This window comes from Piliocolobus tephrosceles, chromosome 10 (genome assembly GCF_002776525.5).
Source record: "Piliocolobus tephrosceles isolate RC106 chromosome 10, ASM277652v3, whole genome shotgun sequence".
Lineage (NCBI taxonomy): Eukaryota > Metazoa > Chordata > Mammalia > Primates > Cercopithecidae > Piliocolobus > Piliocolobus tephrosceles.
The window spans coordinates 85950836-85977226 of NC_045443.1; the positions used below are offsets into that span (position 1 = coordinate 85950836).

Genomic DNA, 26391 nt, shown 5'->3' on the forward strand with positions numbered 1-26391 from the left:
TTAGTTTTCATTTTAAAAGCCCTGGGGAGACCCAGAATGATTTTAAGCAGGGGAGTGTCAAGATATGATTTATTGTTAAAAGGTTTATCAGGCATCAGAATGAAGGATGGACTGGAGGAGGGAGGGCAACAAGCCTGGGGGCATGAGGCCCATTAGGAGGTCACTGAAGTAATCCAAAGTCGAGATGATGAGGGCCGTAACTAGGGCAGTGGCATTGAGAATGGAGAAAAATGAACACATTCAACAGGATATGGAAGTAGAACGGAAGATCTTGGTGACTAATGAAAAGAGGGTAGGGTCAAAAAGGGAAGAGGTACAAATGACTTCCAGGTTCCAGTTTGGGTGAATGTGTAAAAAGTGATGCTATTTGCTGATCCAGATATGTAGGAAGAGAAGAGGCAGCAGGCGTCTGGGAGTTTATCACCAAAAACCTTAGAGAATACTACCATACAAGGAGGACATTCTATCATGAACTATCTGTGTAGGAGATGAGAGAATGCAAAGCCAAATACATGAGAGGGAAATCAGTTGATTGTGAGGGTACTGCAGCCAATAGGAAAAAAAAAAAAAAAAAAAAAAAGGGAGGGGGCAATGAATACAAGCACTAAAAGGTGTCAATATGATGTTTACTAAAGAATACTTAATGGAACTGACCTTAATGAGGGCAGTTGCCATTGAGTTGATGGAACTAAAAGTCAACCTCAGTGGATGGACTACAGGACTGAATGAATATGAGGGAATTTCAAAGGTATATTACTACAGTTTACCAAAAAAGAAAGAAGAGAGTGAGTGATCACAGAAAGGGCTAGAAAGTTCACTTCTGTCTTGGTAGAAGGGAACAGACAGCCCTGAAAGAGTGGGACTAAAATAATCAACTCAGCATTTCTCTTTTTTAAATGGCCTAGGAATAGGGAACAACTCACCTGAGGTTAACAAAGCCGGGTGAGGTCAGAAGTTTTGACCCTGTGTAAAAACCCCTGATAAAAGACTGATATCTCAGGCAAGAATATAGGGCCTGAGTATTCAGGTTTTTACTGTTATTAATTTTAATAAAGATGTACATAATAGAGTAAGCATTTGTGACAGCAGTATAGACTATTCAATTAGTAACAATGGTTTGAAAAGTAGATCATTAGCTGTTCATAAATAAAGCTCTTTAGCAGTTATACAAAGCAGAGGAAAAAAATCCCCTACACAGTATAATTCACTGAATTTTAAGGAGATCTGAGCTAATGACTAATTCTAATTTCTATGAGGATAATGATGTGTAACAGACTGAACTAGTCTAGAAAACTGATGGGTACTAGTTTAATTCTCAACTATCATGTCTAGAAAGCTAAAAACTCCATTTCTCAGATGCCCTTTAAGTTAGCTAGATTTATATACCTACTGCCAACTCTTTGCAGTAAGTGTATATTGTCAAAGAAATAAGATGAACAGACCTCCCCCAATACCGGCCAAAGTATGTAAATATAATTTTAAAAACTCATGAAAGTTCTGAAATCTGCATCTTCAGCACTCCATGGACACTGGCACCATTCATTCTTATGCCAATTAGCTGCTCTTAAAATTGAACTACTCTAATATAAAAGAATCTGAGGGTTGTAGCTCTCCAAAAACAGCTACAGAAACATAAATCATAATTTATACTCTTTCAAATACGTGACTTGCTTCTGAAAGTGAGATCCCATGTACACCAAAAATTATGTAATTCTTTAAAACCTCTAAAATATCTTGAACTCCAAACCATTTAGTGGTGTGAAACGAGCATAGGCTTCAGTTGCCATCTGATCCCAAGTGCCCAATCTGAGACTGAATGCCTGAACTTCCTAGGACCTTTTTGTGTGTTTTTTTTTTCCACTATGGATGCAGTTAAATTTGCTCTTATGCATTTTCACATCTGCTACTGAAAATCTGACAAGTTTAGTCTCACAGGACCTTTTAATTAAAATAAATAAATAAATAAAAATCTGAGGAAGCAGCTCAGAAAATTTTCAGTGAAGTCCCCCCCGCCTCACCATCAACCTGGATCTTTTACTACGTGAGAATAAACTAAATCTTTATACTCTACTTTAACTGCTTCCAAATATCATCAAAATGAGTAGAACTAGAGGCATGAGGTCAAAGAACATTCAGTCTTGATCGTTTTCTCCATCACATCAGATAACAAGCTTGATTGGCAAAGGTCACAAACTAGCTTCCCGAATTACGCAATGCATGCAAGACATACCAACTGCCTTTTTAGTGGGATGGAATAAACTGTTGAAATGTTCCTTCTTTCACTGAAGGTGTTCCAATTGAAACCAAGGGAGTCAGCTGTGTTATGTTTAGATAAAGTGTAATCATCTGGGGTGTTTACTTAAAATGCAGATTCCTGAATGTCAGAGGGAGTCCAAATTTCTGAGCGTGCATCTCAGGAAAGCACATCTTTTAATAAGCTCTCTATGTGATTATTATGTACCCTATAAAGTCTGAGATATAATATTTTAGATAGTTCATGAGTGCTATATTGGTTAAAGAAAACAAAACAGAAATGTCTTAAAAGGTATACAAGGTGGTATTTGATTGAAGCGCTACATACTAGATGCTCTTGATTTACAGTAACTTGAGGGAGTGAGGGATAAAAGACGACAAATTGGGTGCAGTGTATACTGCTTGGGTGATGGGTGCAACAAAACCTCACAAACCACCACTAAAGAACTTACTCATTTAACCAAACACTCCCTGTTCCCCAATAACCTATGGAAATTTAAAAAGATAAGAAAAGTTAAGTGTATTGAGTGCAGAGAATACTGTTGATTGGCTCTTTTAATTGCCATTCCAATGTTCTCCTAGCATATCCCTCTAAACTATCATGGCTAGAAAGCTAAAAATTCCATTTCTCAGATGCCCTTTAAGTTAGCCAGGATTGTAGATGGTACTTTGGTTCTGCGAATTAGGCATGACTGCAAGATCTGATATGGGAAGGAAATACTTGAGAAGACAGGCTGGCTCCTGGGCATGCATTTTGTTGGTTTAGTTGGTACTGCAGGCAGCAAGACCCTCCAGTCAGCAGCAGTAACAGCTTTCTGCACTGGCTGCAACATATTTACAGACTGCAGTGGACTTAAGTTCTGAGTGCTGGGAATTGCTCTAGAAGCTCAGCTTGCAGTATGCTCCTCTGGCCTTTCCAAAAATTCCACAGACCACCAAATGCACTTCAATATACTCTTTGAAGTGTATTCCAGGTTTCAACCATGTAGAGTGGATTATATTGTCCAATATTAAAACTTAAGCAAAACAAGGGGAAAAAGCCAAGTAATTAAGCATTTATTTCTCCTAAGGGTGGTCAAAACTTTTCTTAGAAATTTCCCATTAGTATTTCACAATTCAAGTTGTAAAATAAGGATTATTTTAAATTTTAAAAAAGACCAATTTTTGATAGGCAATCCATGAGAGTTTAATACAATTCTACCAGCTGAAACACAGCAAAGCATTTACAGTTGGCATGCCTGGGACAAGTTCCTCTGGTAACAATAAACTTCAATTGCAGATTCATTGACGTGCCTGAGACATGTTTCTCTGGTAACAACACTCCACAACCGCAGGTTCAATAGCATGCCCAGGACTTGTTCTTCTGATAACAATATATGTCAATTGCAGGTTCACTGCTTATGAAGGTGATATTTAAAACAAGAACGTTATGCAAGTAAGACATGAATTCAAATCCTGGTGCTGTCACTTAATTGTAATCCACAGCAAATTATGTAACCTCTCTGAGACTCAGTTTTCTTGTGATAACATGTTTTTGCAGTTTTGAAAAGATTACATAAGACAATGTTATGTAAAGCACTCACAACTCAATTGGCAGATCTAGGAGATCATTACATGACTATTAATGCTCTAATAATTATTTTGTTAATTATAGCTAATAGTTAACTACAGCTAGTTCAGTTAGCTACAGTTAAACCATAGTTGATGTTACAGTTATTTTATCTTTATTAATCCCTTAAACACTGAATTCTAAAAGCTGAGCTAACAGTAAATTACTATACAATAATTCACAGTGCAATCCATTTTTTAAAAATGTATTTTCTTTTTAATTGCACATAATAATTGTAGACAATCTCATTTATGTTCTGTATCCCCATAGATTAAAGATCAGCCACGGAAAGTGAAATAAAGAGGTTGTGAAACTGCCCCTGAGCTTAGATTTGGATCCGCTCTTCCAAGCAGGCAGGCTCTTTTCTATCTAGTATAAAAGTGAGGCAAAAATTGTTTGGGCAACAGATGAATGTTAACCTAAATAGTAGAGTTTCAAAAGTCAACTTTAACTTCACTAATACATCCAAAACAGCTTTAGAAAAGAGCGTGTTGGCTGGGCGCCGTGGCTCACGCCTGTAATCCCATCACTTTGGGAGGCCGAGGCAGGCGGATCACGAGGTTAGGAGTTCAAGACCAGCCTTGCCAACATAGTGAAACCCCTGTCTCTACTAAAAATACAAAAACTAGCTGGGCATGGTGGCGCACACCTGTAGTCCCAGCTACTTGGGGGGCTGAGGCAGGAGAATTGCTTGAACCTGGAAGGCGGAGGTTGCGGTGAGCCGAGATCGCACCACTGCACTCCAGTCTGGGTAACAAAGCAAGACTCTGTCCCCCCCCCCAAAAAAAAAAGAAAAAGAAAAAGAAAACAGTGTGTTTACTCATGCACAGAAAAGTAAATGGTACAGAGTAGGGGGTTGGAAAACATTAACTTTAGAATCAGACTGCCCATATTTTAATTTCTACTTCGACAGAACCCTTATGGCCTTTGGAAAGTTATTTTATCATTCTGGGCCTCAGTTTCCTCATCTGTAAATGGGCATAATAACAGAACTGACTTTACAGGTTTACTGAAGATTAAATATAATTATGTAAGTAGGCATTTAGTATAGTACATCTATAAGATGTTTGCTATGGCTATTATCATTGCTGTCGAGAACAAGCATCCTTAGTAACACCATGCCCAAACTTGAAGAATGGTTGCTTAAGCCAAAAATCTGGGCACCATCCTTGATTTTTCCCAGTCCCCTATTTCCACATCTGATCATAATTTCTACCAGCAAAATAAATCTCAAAACTCATTTCTCTCCATTTCATCTTGTACAACTTTATCTTGTGCTAAGCTCTTAGCACACACTTACAGGATGATTACAGGGATCCTCTAAATAGCCTTCTTTGCTTTCAGACTTATTATTCAGAATAGTATTTTCTTCTGGGGATAGATAAAACATGGTCACTACCTGGTTAAAATCTCCCAATGTCTTCCCATTACATTTACAGTAAGACTTGAACTCCTAATCAAGGCCTACAGAGACCTTCAGAACAGACTTGTCCAACTCCACATTTACGTCTTAGTAACCTTTATCTTCCCACAATGCTCTAGCCACATTGGCTTCCTTTAGGTTCCTGAAATACCTGGAAGGTAATTCCTGCCTCAAGTCCTTTGTCTGCTGTCAGTTTTCTCTTTTTCAGGCTTTGCCAATGGCAAGTTGTTCCCATCATTCAGTACTCAGTTCAATTACTGAGAGACATGACTAGCTGGATTTCCTAGGCCGACTAAGAATCCCGAAGCCTAACTGGGAAGGTGACTGCATCCACCTTTGAACAAGGGGCTTGCAACTTAGCCCACACCTGACCAGTCAGAGAGCTCACTAAAATGCTAATTAGGCAAAAACAGAAGGTAAAGAAACAGTAAATCATCTATTGCCTGAGAGCACAGCGGGAGGGACAAGGATCAGGATATAAGCCCAGGCATTCAAGCTAGCAAGGGCAACCCCCTTTGGGTTCCCTGCCCTTATGTGGGAGCTCTGTCTTCACTCTATTTCACTCTATTAAATTTTGCAACTGCACTCTTCTGGTCTGTGTTTTGTTATAGCTCGAGCTGAGCTTTCGCTCGCCACCCACCGCTGCTGTTTGCCTCCATCGCAGACCGGTGGCTGACTTCCATCCCTCTGAATCCGGCAGGGTGGCTGATGTGCTCCTGATCCAGTGAGGCGCCCATTGCCACTTCCAATCGGGCTAAAGACTTGCCATTGTTCCTGCATGGCTAAGTGCCTGGGTTCCTCCTAATTGAGCTGAACACTAGTCACTGGGTTCCACGGCTCTCTTCCGTCACCCACAGCTTCTAATAGAGCTATAACACTCACCGCATGGCCCAAGATTCCATTCCTTGGAATCTGTGAGGCCAAGAACCCCAGGTCAGAGAACACTAGGCTTGCCACCATCTTGGAAGTGGCCGACGCCATCTTGGAAGTGGCCACCGCCATCTTGGGAGCTCTGGGAGCAAGGACCTCCTGGTAATAATACCATCTTCTCAGAGAAGGCTTCCCAGGTAACCTGTCTTAAGGAGCACCTCATATCACATCACATCACAGTTTTACTTTCCCTTAAGCACTTTTCATTCTCAGAAATTATCTTGATAATCCAATTAGTTTACTCTTATCATTTGTTCCTCCCAACAAGAATATACATGGTATAAGAATGAGGATTATATTATTACTGTCATTCTTACCTCTAGCACCCTGATTTGGTCCTTTCTCATAGTACATAATCCTCCATATTTGTGGACTGCATGTATTGCTAACTGCTACTGAATTGCTCATAAAAGTGCTCCTTCAATAAAATTCTCTTTTATATAGCACGGACCAAGGTAGTGGCAATATCTAAATTGTGTAACTAGAGAATAAAACCAGGTACATATGATGGGGCAGAGATGAAGGCTGGCCAATATACAATTCACTCCTTAGCAGGTGGTTTCCATATTTACACAATGGAATTGCAACATCACCAACCAGTTTTGCTTATTATCTGTTTCTTGCACTTGACTGTGAGCACCACAAGGTGCCATATGGACTTTCAGTCCCTCCCTGTTTTGTCAGAGTGACTAAGATAATGCTGGGTGTGAAGAAGCCCCTCGTAAATATATTGAGAATGAATGAGTGAAGGATAAACAGGAGGGCTTTGCTCATCAGTTGGATATAAACCATTGTCATCCTCCTCATTCTTACTTACGCTCAATAACTGCTAAATTCAAACAGTGACAATTAGCTAAATGCTTCTCAGTTTGAACTTTTAACCATTTTCTTTGTACCTTTAATACTTCTCTAGGTCCATGTAAGTGGAAAACTAGGCTATAAAACCAGGAGTAGACTATAAACTACAGGAAGGGCAGCAACAACTTAAGTGTTTTGCTTACTACTGTATCTCCGGCCTCTAGCACAGTGGTAGTAAATGCTACATAGACAATTTTAATGAATGAACAATCATTGAAAAATGCCTCTCCTGGTAGATGTGGCCCAAAATCAAAGTGCTGACCTGGCTATAAAATCCCCAGAGTTCCCTTTCTGAAGAAACTACCTAAGTATAAAGTGGACTCACTTTCCTTTATTGACAAAAAGGGGCACATAAAAAAGCAAAAACACTAAAAATATCCCACAGAGCTGAAATGTAGACCCTGTCCTGCAGTAAGTTCACTGGAAGTCTCTGAGAAGTCAACGATTCCATACTGCTTTATTTAGAATTTATTATAATACGCAACTATAAATTTCTTCTTATTTCTCCAATGAGCTGCAATCATCAACATATCTAAAGTAGCCATTCATAAAAATTATTCATGGTGATTCTGCATTCAAAATGCATGCAAAGAATAAGATTTCACTTGGGGCAGACATACCCAGAAGTGATGACATGGGTTAAGCTTTTAAATGCTAATCTTATCTGTTCCCAAAGCATTGGTTGACTCTTATCTGTCATCTTTTCTAAAGCAGGCAAAACAATGCTCATAAAACCGAATCTATTTCCAGACCCATTCCTACTTTGACCAAAACAAAACCAGCTACCTTTTCTTCAGGGTCACAGTGGCATAGTGTTGATGTTCCCCTATCATGCAACTTGTTTGCAAGAAACAGAAAGTCGCATGCCAGCCTACTCATGAGCTAATTCAATGAAACTTCATCCCTCCCCTAAAATAGGCTGCATCATCACATTTTCATGCTAATAATCATGACTAAGTGGCAAGCTCTTTTATTCCAATTGTTTATCATGAGATTCACGGAATTATACTTAGCATTCTCTCTAATACCATTATGATGTAGGAGGAGACTCTATATTCATTAAGAAAGGAAGATGTAAAGGAAGATGTGACCGGACGCGGTGGCTCACGCCTGGAATCCCAGCACTTTGGGAGACCAAGGTGGGCAGATCACCTAAAGTCAGGAGTTCGAGACCAGCTTGGCCAACATGGTGAAACCCCATCTCTAGTAATACAAAAAATTAGCTGGGCGTGGTGGTGGGCACCTGTAATCCCAGCTACTAGGGAGGCTGAGGCAGGAGAATTGCTTGAACCCGGAAGGCAGAGGTTACAGTGAGCCAAGATAGCCCCATTGCAATCCAGCTGGGGCAACAAGAGCAAAACTCCATTTCAAAAAAAAAAAAAAAAGAAAAGAAAAGAAAAAAGGATGTAGGACAGAAGCAAAGAAGGAGATGAGTTTTTACAATGTATCAGGATAGGAGTACTGGCATCACACATCACACTTGTTATTGTTATCTCTATTTTAAAAGATTCTGAGCTAACAATTTTCTCGGTAAATGTAAGTTATTGTGCATTCTGAAATTCATCCTCAGTAGACTTGGGAAGATTATTTTGCTTTCAAGTTTAAAACAAAAGAAGAATATAGAAAATGTACCTTAATACCTCAAGTCTTGACTCTAAATAATGCTGGGAAAATACAGAAAGAAACTTTCTTCTTGGGACAGGAAAGAGGGAGAGTAGGTAACCATTTCAAGATAATCCTTTGAGCTTCTTTTCAAAGCAGCTGCTTTGCTGAGGAATCAGAAGGGGATGGAAGAACTAATGTAAACAGGGAAACTGTTTGGATACCAAAGGGATTTTCTCACCATATATGAGAGAATAGGGATCTACTTCCTCAGGAAATAAAGAGAGGGCCTCGTGAGCAGTATATTCGCTAAATGAAATTTAAGATGTACTTCAGCTGCTGTATGTTTTAAGTGCCAAATCTGCACAAACCATTTTGTACATCTACTTCATTGCTCACTATTTGTATGTTATCTCCTCTTCTTTACGGTCCTTTTTGGAGCTTTTCTTTGCAAATTAAGGCAGAATTTAGACTTTGTTCTTTGTGATATAATTATACAAAACTGGAAACATTTTATTGGTTTAAGAAATGTTAACTTTTCAGATCTATACCCAAAACCAAGCTTATCTGATTTTTTTTTTTTTTTAAAAAAGATCATGCTCCAAAGTTGCATCATTTTACACACTAGAACTTTTAAAACTTGGCATCAAAGAGTATCCCCAAAATGATATATGTTTTTTAAAGTACACGCAATCTCTGTAACATTATTTTAGAGCACTATATTGTAAAGCAGTAGTATTACTGCCTTGAATCACTAAGATAATGGCTTCTAACCACATAGGAAATTTGAAAACATCACTTCTTGTTAATCCTTCTCCAACTTTCTTCCTCCACACTTAATCTCCGATCTTATGTATTGAAACATTATTTTTGCTAAACTCCTTAACCATATTTGTCTTAAATACATAAATATCCTTCTAATAGAATCATCTGAATCTTCTCATATTGTCATATTTTTGTCTTTGAACCCCTTTTAGACAGACTATACACCTCAGTATCCAAAACTACACAACATCCTTTACTTGTGTATTGCACTGACTACCTATTAACCAGCACAAACTGTTAACAGAATTTTAAACGAAGCATCTTGAGTGTGGGTGAGCTGGGAAGGAAGAATCCATTTACTATATTTGTAATAGTCTCATGAATTATTATGCATCAAAAAAAAATCTTGGCCGGGCACGCTGGCTCAGGCCTGTAATCCCAGCACTCTGGGAGGTTGAGGCGGGCGGATCACGAGATCAAAAGATCCAGACCATCCTGGCCAACATGATAAAACCTCATCCCTACTAAAAATACAAAAATTAGCCGGGTGTGGTGGCACGTGCCTGTAATCCCAGCTAGTCAGGAGGCTGAGGCAGGAGAATCGCTTAAACCTGGGAGGCAGAGGTTGCAGTGAGCTGAGATCACACCACTGCACTCCAGCCTGGAGACAGAGCGAGACTCCATCTAAAAAAAAAAAAAAAAAAAAAAAAATCTCTAGGTAAGAAAAGAAAATGACAACAGTACTAATTCTAAGCAAGAAATTAGGAACAAACAGATGAGGTTTGATGACTGAAAGTTGTAAGATGCTGAGTAATTTGCTGAACCTCTGTGAGTTCACATTCTTCCTCTTCTGTTAAATGGAATAATCACACTGCCACCACCCTCACAGGTGGGGAGAATCAGGAGACATAAAGTATGTAACAGATTTAGCTCAGGATCTGGCACAGGGAATAAACATTGGAAAGCAATATTTTTCATCCTTATCATCATCCACAATATTCTGCCCTAAAATCCTTCTGGTTCTTTTTTTTTTTTTTTTTTGAGAGGGAGTCTGGCTCTGTCGCCCAGGCTGGAGTGCAGTGGCTGGATCTCAGTTCACTGCAAGCTCCGCCTCCCGGGTTTAAGCCATTCTCCTGCCTCAGCCTCCCAAGTAGCTGGGACTACAGGCGCCAGCCACCTCGCCCAGCTAGCTTTTTTTTTTTTTTTTTTTGTATTTTTTTAGTAGAGATGGGGTTTCAACATGTTAGCCAGGATGGTCTCGAACTCGGGACCTCGTGATCCGCCCGTCTCGGCCTCCCAAAGTGCTGGGATTACAGGCTTGAGCCACCGCGCCCGGCCTCTGGTTCTTAAGTCTTCATATATCTGGCATTAGCGAGTTTTAACTGGTCCTTGTCATTCAGCCTATTGTGTTATTACCTTAAGAATGGCAAGCATTTGCCTCACCTTTTCCTTTATTTATTTATTTATTTATTTATTTTTAATTTACTGTCTCCATTCTCTTCTACCACCCCAAGTGGCTCATTTATCATTTCTCTTTCTGAGGAAAATTATGTTTGAACAATGTATGTATGTTTATACAGGACAGTGTTACATGCACAGTTTCATGTGTCAGCTGAGGTCAGCGGGCACAAAACTGTCAAATGTCTGGATCCATTCTTAGAATGCTGATAAGTGGATGCTGTCCCTTAAAGAGACATCTGGCACTAAATTCATAGTTTAGTTCAGAAAACCTTTATCAGTATTTTGGCACTGTGCCACTAGCTAAGGATACCAGTGTTAGACAACTTAGCAAGGTAAGTAAAAAAATAACTTTAATATAATGTGATAAGTGATATGACATATATATATTTTTTTTAATGCTATAGGAGCTCAGGGTAAGAACAACATAGTAGGGAGTGGGGCTGGGGAAGAAAAGCAAACAAAAGTCAGGGAGGACTTCCTGTAGGAGAGACCATCAAAGCTACCCAAATGAGAGGCCCTCAGGGCCTTGGAGACCAAGTGCAGTAATATAGCTATGTCATTGTACATAGTTAGGTGACTCTGGAATGAAACTTACCACTCAGGGAGTGGTGGAGATAAGCAACAGCCAAACCACAGAGGACCTTGTATAGCGTGCTGAAGGTTTGGACTTTATCCTGAGGGTAATGTAAAGTCGGTAGAGGATTTTAGCCAGGGTAATGACACAGTCAGACTTCTGTTAATAACTCTAGATTGTGTGCATTAGAGAGAACCTTTAAAATTATAGGATCTACCCCCACATTTTGATGGCTAACAAAATGGACATCCTGAAAGCTCATAGAAATACAGTACCACATACATGAATTTAGGATATGGATCTCCTGTGCTGTCAGCAAGTTCTTCTTCTGACTTTCCTGTATTATCCCTCAAATGGTAGGATACAAATCATCAGGGAAAAGTGCAAAAGGAATTCCTTTTTAAATCTAATTCTGTTTCTAAGCAATTCACAAAAATAACACTTATCAGTGTTTCTACTATATTCTCCTTTGGGCCTTAAAAGCAGGGACTTTAATATATATATATATACTTTTTTTTCTTTTTCAATATCTAAAAGAGATTTTTGCATTTTAGTCTTGGTTCAAACTATTGTGTTAGATCCCACTCTGAACTGAACCCAAAATTTCTTCCCACATTTCTGGCTTGGTAAATTAATCACTGTGGTATCCATAATCAAAGATTCAATCAATAAACTTCCAGAAAACCTTTGGAAACAAACTTTGGATTACAAAAGAGTTAGAAAACAGGAGCTGTTTTCTCTCTTTCACAAGTGTTTTGAACAAATCAGCACTCCATCAAAAAGAACATAACAGTTTAATGTTCTGTCAAAGAATGGAATGCTTGTTTACCTGAAGTAATGGACTGATAAAAGTAACTTGCGTCTGTCTTGATTGATACAAAACTTACTCAAAGATGCATCTGGACAACCAAGCCCTTAAACTAAACAGAACCACTGACAAGAAAATAAAACCTGAATTCATAAAGGAAACATTTCCAAACTGTTGATTCTATACAGTTATTAAAATCAACACATGCAAAAAAAAAAGTAAAATAAAATAAAAACAACAAACAAACAACCTTCGAATGCAAAACTGCATTTTATTTGAAAGGAGCTAACATTTACTGAGGTTTTTTGGTCCCTGTCCTGGTGCCCTTCTTACACATTAGCTCATTTAATCCTCACAGCCACCTTAGGAGTTAGACATTATTATAAACCTAATTTTACAAGTGAGAAAATCAGAATGTTATCAGAAGACTCAAGTGACTCAAAGTCATACAGTTTGAAGAGATGATTCCAGATTTATGAGTCTCCAAAGCTATTCACGATCGTACTATACAAAAAGTAATTTGAGGCTCATGTTAGAAGCCATTAATAAACTAAGTTTTCGTGTATTTGGAAACTTTAAATTTTGTATTGCTCAAGGCTGAGAACAATACAACAACACTAGGCCTCTCAATGGACAGTACAGTATGTAGAACACTGCCCAATTAATTACTCTCTTGACTTTCACAAGTTGTGAGGTCACCAACATGTCAATATCCTTACAGACACACAGCAGACAGTCTAATACCTACTGATGTGTCTGCTGGCATAATCCATTCCCTAAAGCTTACAGATACAATTTATTGAGTATCACTTCTGGGTCAATTTCCACATATTATCTCATTTATTTATTTATTTTTATTCTTATATTTATAATTTATTTTATTGTGAGACAAGGTCTCACTACGTTGCCCAGGCTGTTCTTGAACTCCTGGACTCAAGCAATCCTCCTGCCTCCATCTTCCAAAGTGTTTGGATTGCAGGCATATGCCACCATGCCCAGACTATAATCTAATTTAATGGTGTTCTTCCAACTGTGTACTATTACCCCTACGACCGCATTACACCAATGAGAATATTGGGGACTAGGGGAAGGAAATAAATATCATGCTGTAATCATAATAGTAGAGCTAAGATTTAAACCTCATTCTGTCTAACTCCAAACCCCATCCTTCTTCCAGTTTACACAAGGCCAATGAGCCAAACACTTTGAGAAATATAATTTACTGCTTAAAAGTAGAGCAGGAAAACGTGTTAATTCTGAAAAACATTGTTTTTTAATAGTACAATTATTGGAGTGATTGTGATTTGTGATTACAAATTAGGTATATAACATTATTTCTACGTTTTTTAAAAAAGGAAGGGAAAGAACAAGGAAAGAAGGGAGAAAAAAAGAGGAAGCAACAGAAGGAAGCTGCAAAGTACTATTCTTCCATTTTACAGAAGGTTAAGAGAAGGTTAAGGAAAGATAAATAAATAGCCTAAGTTCCTATGTCAAGCTAGAGTCAAGAGCCAGAGGTAAAATCTATGTGCTTTTGACACAAAAGCCATGTTATTTCCATTGTCTTTTGACAAGTGGCTATATTTTTATGGATGCTGAAAATGACTTCACTCATATAGGGAAAAGTAGGAAATCACTCACTTATTCAAAGTAGGAATGACTCATGTTCTGTTCCCCTAATTCCAGGTAAAGCAAAGAGCTTGGGAATGCGAGCTCTGAATCCAAATCTGGTTCATAAGCCAGCCACCACATATTGGTGCTGTGATCTTGGGCACATGATAGAAAGAAGTAACTTTGGTCTAGGTAAACTCTTTTGTGATTCTAAATATACACATTTTTTCTTTTTCAGTTTTTGTTTTTAAAAAAGAATAAAAATAGCTACGTTACTCAGGACAAAAGTGAATTTGAGGCTGGAGTTACTTGGATAAATTGCTTCAACTTTCCCTTTCACGCTGGTAGTGGAAATTTTGGAGTTAAAGTCATTTTCTTGAAGAAAGGAGTCATCACTGTTGATAAGCATCATATTACAATTTGTTTAATGGTAATAGCAAGAGTAAATGTTTATTTAGTATTTTCTTGGTGTCCAGCACTGGACTAAGTGCTTTTTTGTGGATTATTTCATTTTATCCTTATAACCACCTATGAGAAATGTACCATTGCTCATTCCGTTTGGCAGATGGGGAAATTGAGGCTAAGAGGTTTTCGTTCTTAGGCAACCAAAGCAGACCATCTGACTGCAGAGTTTGGTTAAGTACATCTCTGTTCTGTTGTCTCCTTCACCTGCGTTGAGATGATGCCAGGACTTTTTAGCCAACACTTTCATTTGTACTAAACTGCTATTGAGTAAGTTACAAGGTGATGCTGCTGATAAGGATATGCTGACAATCACCCAAACCTGCGCTATTAATGCAGAAAATATTTTCTTTTTTACTATTAATGCAGTTGGATTGATAAGAAATGAACAAAACAAAGGCCACAATATAAAAGGCTGGTAGCTTGAAAACCCAGACATAAGCGACATTATTATCAAATAGTTTTCTAATATGATTGCATTTAAAACCATCTTCCAAAACAGCATGTAGAGGGTCAGAGCAAATTGATAAAAGTAATTTCTGAAGTAGCTTTCCATTCCAAGAAGTTATTTTGAAACACAACTTTAAAATATTTTAAAATCTGCCCTCTGCCAACAAAGTACCACTTTATTTGAAAGACAGAAAGCTTTCTGGCAATGAAGTAATTCCTAATTCCATAAAGTAAGAGGACATCTTTAGAGTTTACAATGAGCTTCCCTCACAACAGTCAGATGAGTCAGGCAAGGGGTTTCCTTTGACTGCTGGGGAGATGGGTGGGAGAGCCTGATGAGGAAACCCAAGCTCCCTGACTTGTGGGAGTGTTGCTCATATACAACCATTTACACTTCTGGTAAGTATTGAGGAGTGTGGGGTCAGAAGCAACACATCATTCAACCAGAGGACTCGGCTTTGCCTGCTCTCAGTCTTTCTGGTGTAAGGTTAAAATGCATCTTCATCTCCACACATAAATTCGAAAAAACAAAAAAACAAAGAAGTTCAAGCCTTACAGTTTGTATGTGTATGCATGAGTGTCTATATTGGTGCATTATATTGCAGTGATCAGAAGGAATCTGGCCTTTAGATTTAAATAGGCTTGGCTTCAAATCCAAGCTCTTCCACTTACCTGCACTTTTTAAATTCTCATTTTGGGCAAGTTTTCGTAATCTCTCTGAACTTCAAGGTTTTTTGTTGTTGTTGTTGTTAAAAATATGATGCCAAATAATAATATGTACTTTACAACATTTTGCTACAATCAAATGAGATACACTTGTGCAGTTTGTGGCATAATGCTTCACCCATCGGGAGTAATTCACAGTTATTAACTTATTAATTTGTCTTAATATTTCCTTATTTGGTAAGCTCTTCTTTTACTTCTTAAACAGCTTGTCTTTGGTCTACTTTGTATAGCTATTTCCTTTGAACAGAAAGGGAAGAAAAGTAAAGGAGAAAAAACTGGGAAAACTTTTAAAAATTTGCTAAGGGTGTTTATGAGTGTTAAATAAGATAGATAATGTATAAAAAAGAGAGTTAAGCTATTAGTCTCTAAAGATTGGTTTTAATTTTTTTTTATTTATGAAAGTCCTATAGTCAAAGCCAGGAACTACTAACACCGAAGTTATTTCTTATAGCATACAGAGTTGTATAATGCTCTGTGTGATTTACTATTCTTTTAGAGAAGGAAATGATGACCTATTAAGTAAGTGCCAGTTGCTGTGATGTTAGACAGTCCACCTCTTTTAATTATCACATCAATACTACTCCTAGGTGGTTACTTCTGTGCCCATTTTAAATACTGAGGAAGTGAAGTTCAAAGACAAAAACTTACTGGGGTTGGTAAGTGGCAGAACCAATACTACATTTGATCTATACCATTCAAACTTTTGCTATTCTCTCACATCGTCTCCAGTTTCACTAAGTAAATGATGTTACACATTCACTGAAAATTAACGCTGTAAAACAGCGAACAAAGTAGCTTTGCCAGCCATGCACCAAACACACTTGTGTGTGTAACAGACCTAGCACACTTGTTAAAATTTTGCCATTAAAAAAAAGGCTTATAAAAAAATGTATCAGTATCTAACAACCTGAATTAGGTCTCCATTCATTTCACAACATTCCAAGAGTATTTACTGAGCAGCTGGCAGGAGCCACTCTTTGAGGCAACTGCAATCATGAAATTTTTGTTGTCCAAATTCTATTACTGGCAGCCGTTTTGAATATCTGAGTTGCATTTGTTTTTGATTCAATGTTCATGTAAACAGAATGCATATCTTTGAGGTATTAAATAAGCTACACTAATGTGCTATGGTTAATGCTAGCTGAGTCTCTTTTGCAATAAACACCTGGGAGTGGCAGGAGAAAGACCTTGTCTTAGTTTCCTTATCTGTGAAATGGGGTTTTAAAAAATAATAACTACCTCTCACCGGAAAAGTGCTATGAATTAATTAATCTTGGAACTGTTTCTACTAAGTGCCATTTTGGCATGATCCATTATCAGGATGGTTTGATTTTATAATACAATATAGAAGCTATTTAAAATGGCTACACATTTAAATGCCAAACACTTGACACATAGTACAGTAAATTTCATCTCTTCAAGTTGAATCATTATGTGTGACATTTGTACAGAAGTGCAAACAATAAATGGTCAAATCAGTCTTGGATTTAAAAGTCTAATTACTGAAAAATATAAATAAATAAATGCAAAGTACTTAGAACAAGTCCTTACACTGTGAGCATTATATAAGGATTGCTAGTATTATTAGAAGCTACTTATAATTTTAAATTAAAATTCTCTACAGTCAAATGTGTATCTATATATGAAATAAATCAAGCAAGCTTAATGCCTATATATATTCTTTTCTTAAACATTCTAGTTTCAAATTTAAAAAAAGGTACATTATTTTTCAAGTATTATTAAAGCATAGAGTACTGTGTCTTCAGTACATTACAAACAGGAATTAGAGTTTTAAAAACACTTTTCTGGGCAGGGGCTAAGAATAAATATAAACATGTACATATATATATATATATATATATATATATATATATATATATATATAATTTGTTACAAAGATAGTGGAAGAATTATGTAAGCCCTATTTTGTACTTCAGTGCTTTTCTACATAGAATCAATGTCATCCAAATAGTAAAAACATTATGCTAATAACTTCCTCTGCATTTTTCATGAATGTTGCCTAATCCCTTTATTATCCCCTCATTTTGTTTAGTTCCCACTTTGGACCACCTGGAAGTAGAAAGCACCAGCCATTCTCCTGCACTGTGATAATGCATCTTTCAAACAGCAGAATGATATATGTGTTAAGGTCAGTCGTCTGACTAACACAGCACATCAAATATTTCTGACTAGGACCCACTGAATACAGCAGTTTTCTAAAGTTGCCAGAAATCCAAACGAAAGCAATCACAGAGCTTTTGGTTGTTCATCAAAAAAGGAAATCCCTAATGTGTTTACTATTTCAGAAGCATTAAATTGTACGTTTACACGAACCATAAATAATGATGTATGACTGCTGAGGTCTGTTTTGCAATCCTTGGGTTTTCTAGATCATGTTAGAAACAATTTTATATGAAAACAGGTCTACCCTCCCTTCTCCCCACTCCTCCATCTCAAGTTCTGCAGTGAATATAAATTTTAACAGCCAGTACATCCATATGGATAACACATCCCAGGAGGGTGACAAGGCCTTTATAACAAAGCACACTTTCTCCGTCACACTCTTCTTGGAAGTCAAGGAATCTGTGTGTTTTCCCAAGGCAGTTGTTTGGGAGGGCACTGAGAAAGGAACTCCAAGTAAACAGTAGAAAACTCAGCACTGTAGGGCCCTAAGAGGTTCCTTCGCAACAGATCACCACTATTCAGTTGTATTCCTCAGAGGCAACCTGGTTCACGGCCACTCAAATACTCACATTTAGGTGAAACAAGCCAATGAGATGCGATTCAGCCCAGGAGCAGAGGGAAGACACTGAAAGGGAAAGGTCTTCTGCTTTAGGGATTTTATGTCAAGGTGAAAAAGAAGGAAAAGGTCTAAGCACTCACAGGGCTTATGTTCAGCTGATGAATTTTGCTCCTAAAAAGGCAACACAGTATGGGCATACAAGACAAACACAACAGCCCCCTCCAAGCTGTACTCTTTCCTCCCAGGTTTGCACAGGGATGCAATTATGCAGTGGGGATGCCCTTTCTGCAAAGGTGAACAAGGCTTGCTTTTTCAAGTGAGCACTGATGAGTTTGCGGTGGTTCTTTCATGTCCTTTTACATGGTCACCCTAAAGAGCAAAGGCATTCTTTGTGAGCAACAGACAAATTTTGAGCTGCTGTCTGTGTACCTGGAAAACAGAAAAGACTACCTAATTGCCCTGCTCCCTCCCAATTTACCATATTCTAATCAGCAGCACTTAAGAGCTCCAGGACAACAGCTACAGGCACAAAGTCAAGTGCTGAATTCCTGCATCCAAATATCCTAATGATAGCCATCGCTCCTTTTTGTTGTTGTTGTTAATTTTCTAGACTATTGCCTCAATGCTAAACTTCGTTTTAGTGAATAGCTCAGTGGGTAATACCAGTGATTAGAGAAGAGCATTATCTTCATTGTTATGGCCCTGTTTTCTGAGAAATGTGTGTTCTCCTAGCTGGAGGAGGGTCCAGCTGATCTTGGAATATTCGCATGTCAACAAGAAAAGACTGCCATAGCTTCTGACTGCTAAAAAAAAAAAAAAAAAAAAAAAAAAAAAGGCTGCTCTTGCTGGCTACTGGGTTTGCTCCAGCTCAGGTAAGCAAGCAAGGATGGTACTGGACCCAGACAAAAGCCAGCCAGGGAGAGACTTGGCATAGTATCATCTGCAGGAACTGCCTTTCCCTGAGGCTCCCTCCTCTTTCCACCTCTGTGTCTCCAGTTGCAGCCTCTCATCTTTACTGTCTTCTCAGGATTAACTCTTGGGCATGATTCAGAAATGCTAAGACTGGGAGACCAGCCCAAGGTCACACACCTTGAGGCAGAGTAAAGGGTAGGATCAGTTCCTCTGATTCTCCCCTCAGGGCTCTTTCTACTACATTATCAGATCCCTTCTTGGTTTTCTTTCTCCATTTCAACTCCATGCACATAGGTACTGGAAGTTAAACGGACAGGAAAAACAGGCAAATACAGGGAAGCATTCCCCTTTTGTAAGCTTATCTCCTCCGGTTAGCTGACTTTGTCTTAGAATTCTTTTTCATAGAACTTAAAAATTTAGAAGAGAGAAAGTAAAGATCCTCTTTAACTATGGATTTTGCTAAAACAAGAAAGTGTAAATACCATTCTTTCCATACAGAAATATCAACTAGTAGGTGAAATGGATAAAAGTAGAACAGTCTAAATTTAAATCTCCTTCATTTCTCCCCATTGGCTTATTCATAATCATAAAACAATGGTTATAATGTGTATTCACACTGAAGCAATGGCTACATAAATCTGAGAACTGAAGGAAGCTTAAATGCCATCTGGTTCAAATCTCTATTTTACCAGTATTTTAGAAATAGAGAATTTCAGAACCAGAAGGCACTTAGAAATCACCTAGTCTTACTTACTCATTTTACAGTTGAGCAAACTGAGATCTGGAGTTCAAATAATTTCCCAAATTACTACTACTTAGTATCCAGGTTAGTAAAAGAAATCAGTCTCCTAATACCCAAGCCAAAGGGGCAGCCTAGAAAAATAGTAAAATGTAGCCAAAGGACAAAGACTGGTAATAAACAACAGTCTTCCTTTAGATGGTACACATTATTATTTTAAAGAAAGAACCATGAGCCTCAATTATGAGAAAATCACTCCCCCACCTCTTTTTTCTATAGAGAAAGAAATAGGTAGAGATGGGATCATGACAATTCTCTTAAACTCCCGGCCCCTGTAAATAGTTTTTAGTATACTCGTCATTAAGTGAAAAGGCAAACACATCTTGCTGCATCTATAAATCAGAAAGGCTACAGTCAATGGTTTCTACGAAACAGAGCCTATAAAAAAACAACCCTGAGAATAGCATATATTATAAAAGTATCTTGGTGTTCCCTCAATTTGTTTTGTAAATTGTTCTGGCTACACATGTGACTAAGACCAAGAACGGTCTCTTGCAGATGCTCATGATTTATGTGCTAGAAAGAAAGATAAAAGATCACTTCTCAGAGATTTATATCCAAATGTCTTGCCCTAATTTACAAAAGGGAACATTAAAATAATCCAGAAAAGAAAAAATAAAAGTCCCAAACTAGCATAATAAAAAAAAAAGTCACTGCACGTTGCCTGGTAAAGACAACAAAGACACCCCACAGAAACGAATGCATGGTCTCACTCAGAAAAGCAAGTGCGAGAACATTAGGGATGGGAAACTGACCAAGTCTCTTTGTCCAAAATAAAATAAAATAAACCAAAATAATCCCTTAGAATCATAGAAGGAGAACTTAGAAAGCAAGAATGTGGAAACATGAAACTGAGTCAGCGATAATGATAATATTTCCATTTTCCATTTCTATTTTCTATTCTAATTATCTCATTCATTTGCACTTTAAAAGAAAAACCTTCAAAAACATAGCACCTCTTATGCCCACATATCACCTTTGTCTTCACATATTCATATTCCTGGACTGATGTGTGTTAATTATAGTCTATAATTAAGATATTAACCTATTAATATAGATATTAGTCTATCATGGGAGTCACCAAATCGACAGATGTAGATTTAGGAAAACTTGGTCTCTGTGCTTGGTTCATTAGGCATCATTTAACAGCAATAAGTCAGTTTTTCTCTTGCTTGTAAAAGTAGGCCAGCAGGCACTCTCTTCTCAGGAACAGTAAATTCAAACTGTACATATAGTAAGCTACCATGCTGGTATAAAGACACATATAAAATTTCATTTAGTCCATAAAGCCATCATGCGAGAAAAATCTTTATAACTTTTATTATCATCACACAGATTACAAAAAACAAAAATCCCAAAAAGTTTAACAAACATTTGCCTAAGGTCATTTGTCTCATGAGTAGTAAAACAGGAATTAGAATCTTAGTCTTCAGAAGCTACAGCCTAGAATCCTTCCATCAACCATATTGTAGGTGTTTCTCAGACATGCAAAGCGAAGGCCACATGTAGTGGGATTTGTCAATCCATGTAAGAAACCTCCAATACCCAGACTTGCTATTTGAGTGGGAAACTTTTATGTGATTTATGGTGATAGAAACATTTCAATCACCTATTATTAAAGAACAAATGTGACCCAGAATTTGCTCTCTTCAAATCAACGGTTTGATGTAAATAAAATTTAGCAATTTTAATTGGTTTGGCCCAGACTTTCAGATTTCCATATGGTTATTTTCCTTGTTTTATGTTAAATGTAATCAACTTAGCACTTAGGTTTTAAAGTCTTGGCAGAACGTATCAATTAAAAGCTACATAAATTAGAATTATTCAAAGCATACATTCCAAATTGAGTGATCTTGAGGACAAGACTAAAAAAATGCTCTTTTCATAAATATGTTAATTTTCTTCTACAAAGTAAACTTGCATCGTCACCCACATGACAAACTTCATACAGACATAAAAGAGATATTTTCTTTGGAGTAGTGAAAACTAGCATTCTATTTGCTTATTCTCTTGAGAGTTAGTAAGCCTACAATGGCCTTTTTACATTGTTTGCAAGATCAATCTTTCTTATCTCAGTATTTCTGAAATTGACAGCAGTTATGACACTTATCACAAACCATCCCCAAACTAAAATTTAACCAGAACATTGATAAATGTAACACCAGGTACATTAAGCTGATGGCACTTTTAACCAAATCTTAATCAGTGTTGCAAAATATGGTGCCTTGATTGTAGTCTAAAATGGTGTATCAGAATATTATGTTTAAAAAATAGTTACACATTGAAAGAGACGTTTTTCTAAGCCCAAGCCACAATTACCTCTAGAAACTGTAAAACCACACAATCTCAATAAAATAAAATCAAACAGAAATCTGAAAAACTCAAAAGACATTCATTTCTGTAGAACTGTGATTAAATGTATTGTCACAATTGCTCCTCATGGCTATTGCCTGTGTCATTATATTCAAAATACTGAAGTGTACCACACATGCTAAATGAATGAATCATTCATCAAACCCCAAGTGGTTGTTGATGGAATTTTCACACTTATTTAGCTTGACTGAAAGGCCAGAATACCTGGAGCCCCCATGATTCTTGCAGAGCTGTGTGATTCAAATTAAAGCCCATTTTAAAATATTATTATTAAGTTTTTTTTATATGGGGGGTAGTAGGAGAGTACAGAACCAGCTGCTTTATAATACAACCATGGTATTGATGCCATGTTTATATAAACTACTAAATATTAATACATACTCTTCCCTGGTGAGGATAACATTAGATTCAGAACAATCGATCCTACTTCTCAGTTTCCAATTTACGTAGGCTACTTTCCATCCACGCAGCATTGTACAGAAAAATGTCTTTTTAACTTTGGATTAGAAAATTTAACAATATGAAAGAAGATCTAATCCCCCCTCCATGTCTGCAGATTATTTTATTGATTTTGGGCTATTTCCAGTGTCCCCTTTTTCAGTGACTGTGGAATTGCTAGAAGTATTCTTAAAGAAAACCTTGAAGGTCATTAGATACTAGGCAATGAATGCCTTCATTCAACAAGGGCACTGCCCTCCTTTGCCTGCAAGGCGTTTAACATCAGTAAGTTCCCCCAAAGGGCCTGCACTTTAACTTGTGTGATGTGTGACCGAACAGGTCACATATCTAAAATACTTAGCTTTCTCAAATGTCTCTGGTCGGCAGCACTGAGTCACTTAATGCCACAGCCACAATGTTTCAGACTAGATTGACCTCTTTCTAGTTTTCAATGGAATTATTCCATGTAATCCGATTTACACAGCCATTTAATCAAAGCGAGAAAGGAGATTACAGAGCTCACATTTGTTTTGCAAAGCAGGGGTGCAAGGATCCTCAATCCTACTGCCTCTCAGAGTGTCTTGATAGTACGTCCCCTGGCTTTGGAGTGTTGGACATTAACCTTATCTGTCTCTTGTGTTCTTCTTTAAATAGGAAGGTTTAGGCTCTTTTCCTGAACTAGGAGGTAGCAGCTTCTTCCCCCAGATCTCACCACTACCATTCATGGGAGCAGATGCTACTACAAAAAGGAATAGGTCTCTACCCTTCTTATAATTCCGCAGAAAGCTTGTCTAAATCAAGAGATTACAATAAAGCTTTTCTTTTGTTGCAAGCATCTGTAACATTTGCATTTCGGCAGTACTCTGTGGTGATTCCAGGTGTGGTGCTCAATGCCTTGCCTGAAAGCTAACCAGCTTGCAAGAGAGGGGAGAGGCACATCGCTTCTTTTCTCTTAGAGAGTGCTCTAGAGACTACGCAAGCCTCTTTTAGCCAGGCAATGTCCCTTTTCCCTGCCTTTTACCACACCGGTACAAGGGGCTAGAGTCTTGCAACTTTCTTCCCAACGTGTACATTTGCAGACCTAGATATGATGCTAAGCAGGTCATTTGATAAAGCATTTTAAGCACATTGATGCCTTCATTCTAAACCAACGATGTGTACAAACACCCCGATTTCCTTTTTCCCCACCACTTCCACCCCTTCTACACATTTCAGGAACTGCAATCTCCGACAGAACCTCTGGGGGGTGAAAGGGCAACCCTTACCCAAACCGTGGCAGACAACACAACAATTTCTAAAGGGGAGAAGTGAGAGGAGGTAAGAATCAACAATGGTGAAGAGAACTGTGGATAGGGGCACCGTGGCGACCCTTTCTAAACGACGAACCAGGTATTTTCTTCAAAAAAAAAAAAAAAAAAAACCACTAAAAAAAATCTAATTGTCCCCCTGGGCAGCGCTTTACCCACAGTGCTTTATGCATAATGCAGAATTTAGCAGCACTAGGAATTATCTCAATCACTATCATTTAGAGGTGCCTATTTGATAAAAAGCCTTTATCCCGGCTGAAATGGAAAAAGGTGCATGCATTGTGGAGGTACTACAGCTCGTTAGAGCCCACACAGAGCCGCAAACTAGGCAGACACCGCCGAGAGCCAAGTTTCCCGGGCGGGCCGGGCAGGTTCCCGCCCTGCCGAGAGCTGCCGCTTAGGAGCTCCGCGTTGGCTTCGCTCCCCTGGCTGCACCCGCGTCCGCGCCGCTCCCAGTGCCCGGCGCCCACCTCGGGGCTACGCAAATAAATCTGAGAGAGAGAGCCAGCGAGGGTGGCGCGTGGGGTGCTGTTTCATAATCTCCCAGAATCCACGGGAAAACCGTCTCCTATGCAAAGACATGCTTTCCCGTGATAACTTAAAATTCCACGGCCCAAAAGCCAATCTTTCCACCAAACGGGAATTGCGGTTTCCGACTGACAGCTCAAAACTTAACTGCGGAATCTCCAAACTTGACACCGGCTCCCTCTCAGCACTCCCACTCCTTTTCTCCCTGGCTCAGCGGGCTGGGGATCGTACACCACGCCGGCCTCCCCCTCACCCTCTTGGTTCACCCGGCAGGTACAGCCCTGCACGCCCCAGCTCCAGGTCCCAGGGCGCGCCGGCTTCCCCGGGGCACCGGACACGATTTTTCTTGGCGAGCCTGGGAGCTCCCGGGCGCGCCCTACTCACTTGTGTCTTCTTCATAAGGAAAGGCAGCGCTGCAATCCAGCACAAGCAGTGGTGTGGCGACTCCGTTTAGCTGTTCTGGAGCTCCAGCATATTGCACGAACAGCGGCGGCAGATAGTCCACGCATTGGGTAGCCCGAGCGCAGCGCCCTCTCCACTGTCCGTGCTTTCAGCGGCGCTTCTAGTCTTGGCGCGAGGCGGCGAGCGAAGCCTGGCTGCTGAGCCGCCGGCGCTTTTATACAGTTCCCTCCCGCCTGCTCCGGACACGCCTCCTTCCCTTACGGAGCCCCGGGTAGGCGAGAAGCAGGCAAGGGCGCGGAGGGAAGAATCGGGAAGGCGGCCAGAGCACGGTAAATGTCCCAGAAGTTGGGCAGATTAGGCCATCCTCGTCTCCTCGCCTGGGGGCCCCGGACCTGCACCGGCGGGAGGCGCGGGGACGCAGAGGGCGAAGCTTGGTACCTGCAGCTACTGCTCGTGACGAGTCCCAGCTCACCCTCCTGGATCCGACGGGGCTCACCTGGCACGCCTGGGGACATACGAAATAACCTCGTGCGCCAGAGAGGACTCGGAGCTCCCTTTTTTATAGAGTCGGAGAGGAAGAGAAGTCGGGGAGGTTCAGAGCAAAGAATTCACCCTGTCTGCCTTAGAGAAATAAAGTTTAATTGCGAGCTGTAGTTAGGCCATTGTCCTATCACCTCTATTTTTTTTTAAAAAAAAATTACTTTAGTGAATGAATATTTAATAATTACAAGAATTGTCGACTCAAGATTAAGTTTTGCAAGGGGAGATGCTTCATTCGGAATGGTTTGTTACTATGTCTTTGGAAATTAAGATTGAAAGAGAAGCGATAGATTATTAAACTACAGGTCACCAACACAGCAAAGCTTTGAAAGTTGTACTTTTTTGAACGAAAGATAATGCCACCACAGTAATAATAGCTAACATCATTATGTGATTCACTTATTCATGTACCAGGTGCCAGACTAAGAACTTCGCATAGATTATCTCATTAAATTCTTTCATCAAATCTATTAGTATAGATCTTATTATTTTATTCTCATTTTATGGACAGTTAAATACAAGGTTAATTTTCTTGACCAACCATATCTAGTAAATGGCAGAGCTCTAATTTAAACCTGGAGCTCCAGCTGTAGAGTCTTAAAAAATACTTAAAACAAATATTTTATTGATTTTCCAAAATGTGTCTGTTTTTGATTGTATAACTGGAGAACATTCCAAAGCATTTCATTAATTTTTTAAAAGAAAATATTAGCTGAACATTAACATCAATGATCTTTAAAAGAAAGAATGATGTATGAGTTTAGAAATTAGTTATTTTAATAATAGAGTAGGATTCCAAATTTGCTTTAATTAGTTTAGG

General features: G+C 38.8%; 1 protein-coding gene across 2 annotated transcripts in view; it reads right to left on the reverse strand.

The window, feature by feature from the left end:
* KITLG (KIT ligand) overlaps positions 1-25222 on the reverse strand; it is an 87792-nt gene extending 62570 nt beyond the window's left edge. Inside the window, exon 1 of one of the 2 annotated variants that reach the window (XM_023205352.1) lies at positions 25014-25222. In XM_023205352.1, coding sequence (XP_023061120.1) covers positions 25014-25028 — 15 coding nt within the window. In that variant the 5' untranslated portion in view covers positions 25029-25222. The remainder of the gene's footprint in view (positions 1-25013) is intronic. The other variant, XM_023205300.2, reaches the window with a different exon arrangement.
* Between the last annotated feature and the right edge of the window lie 1169 nt (positions 25223-26391).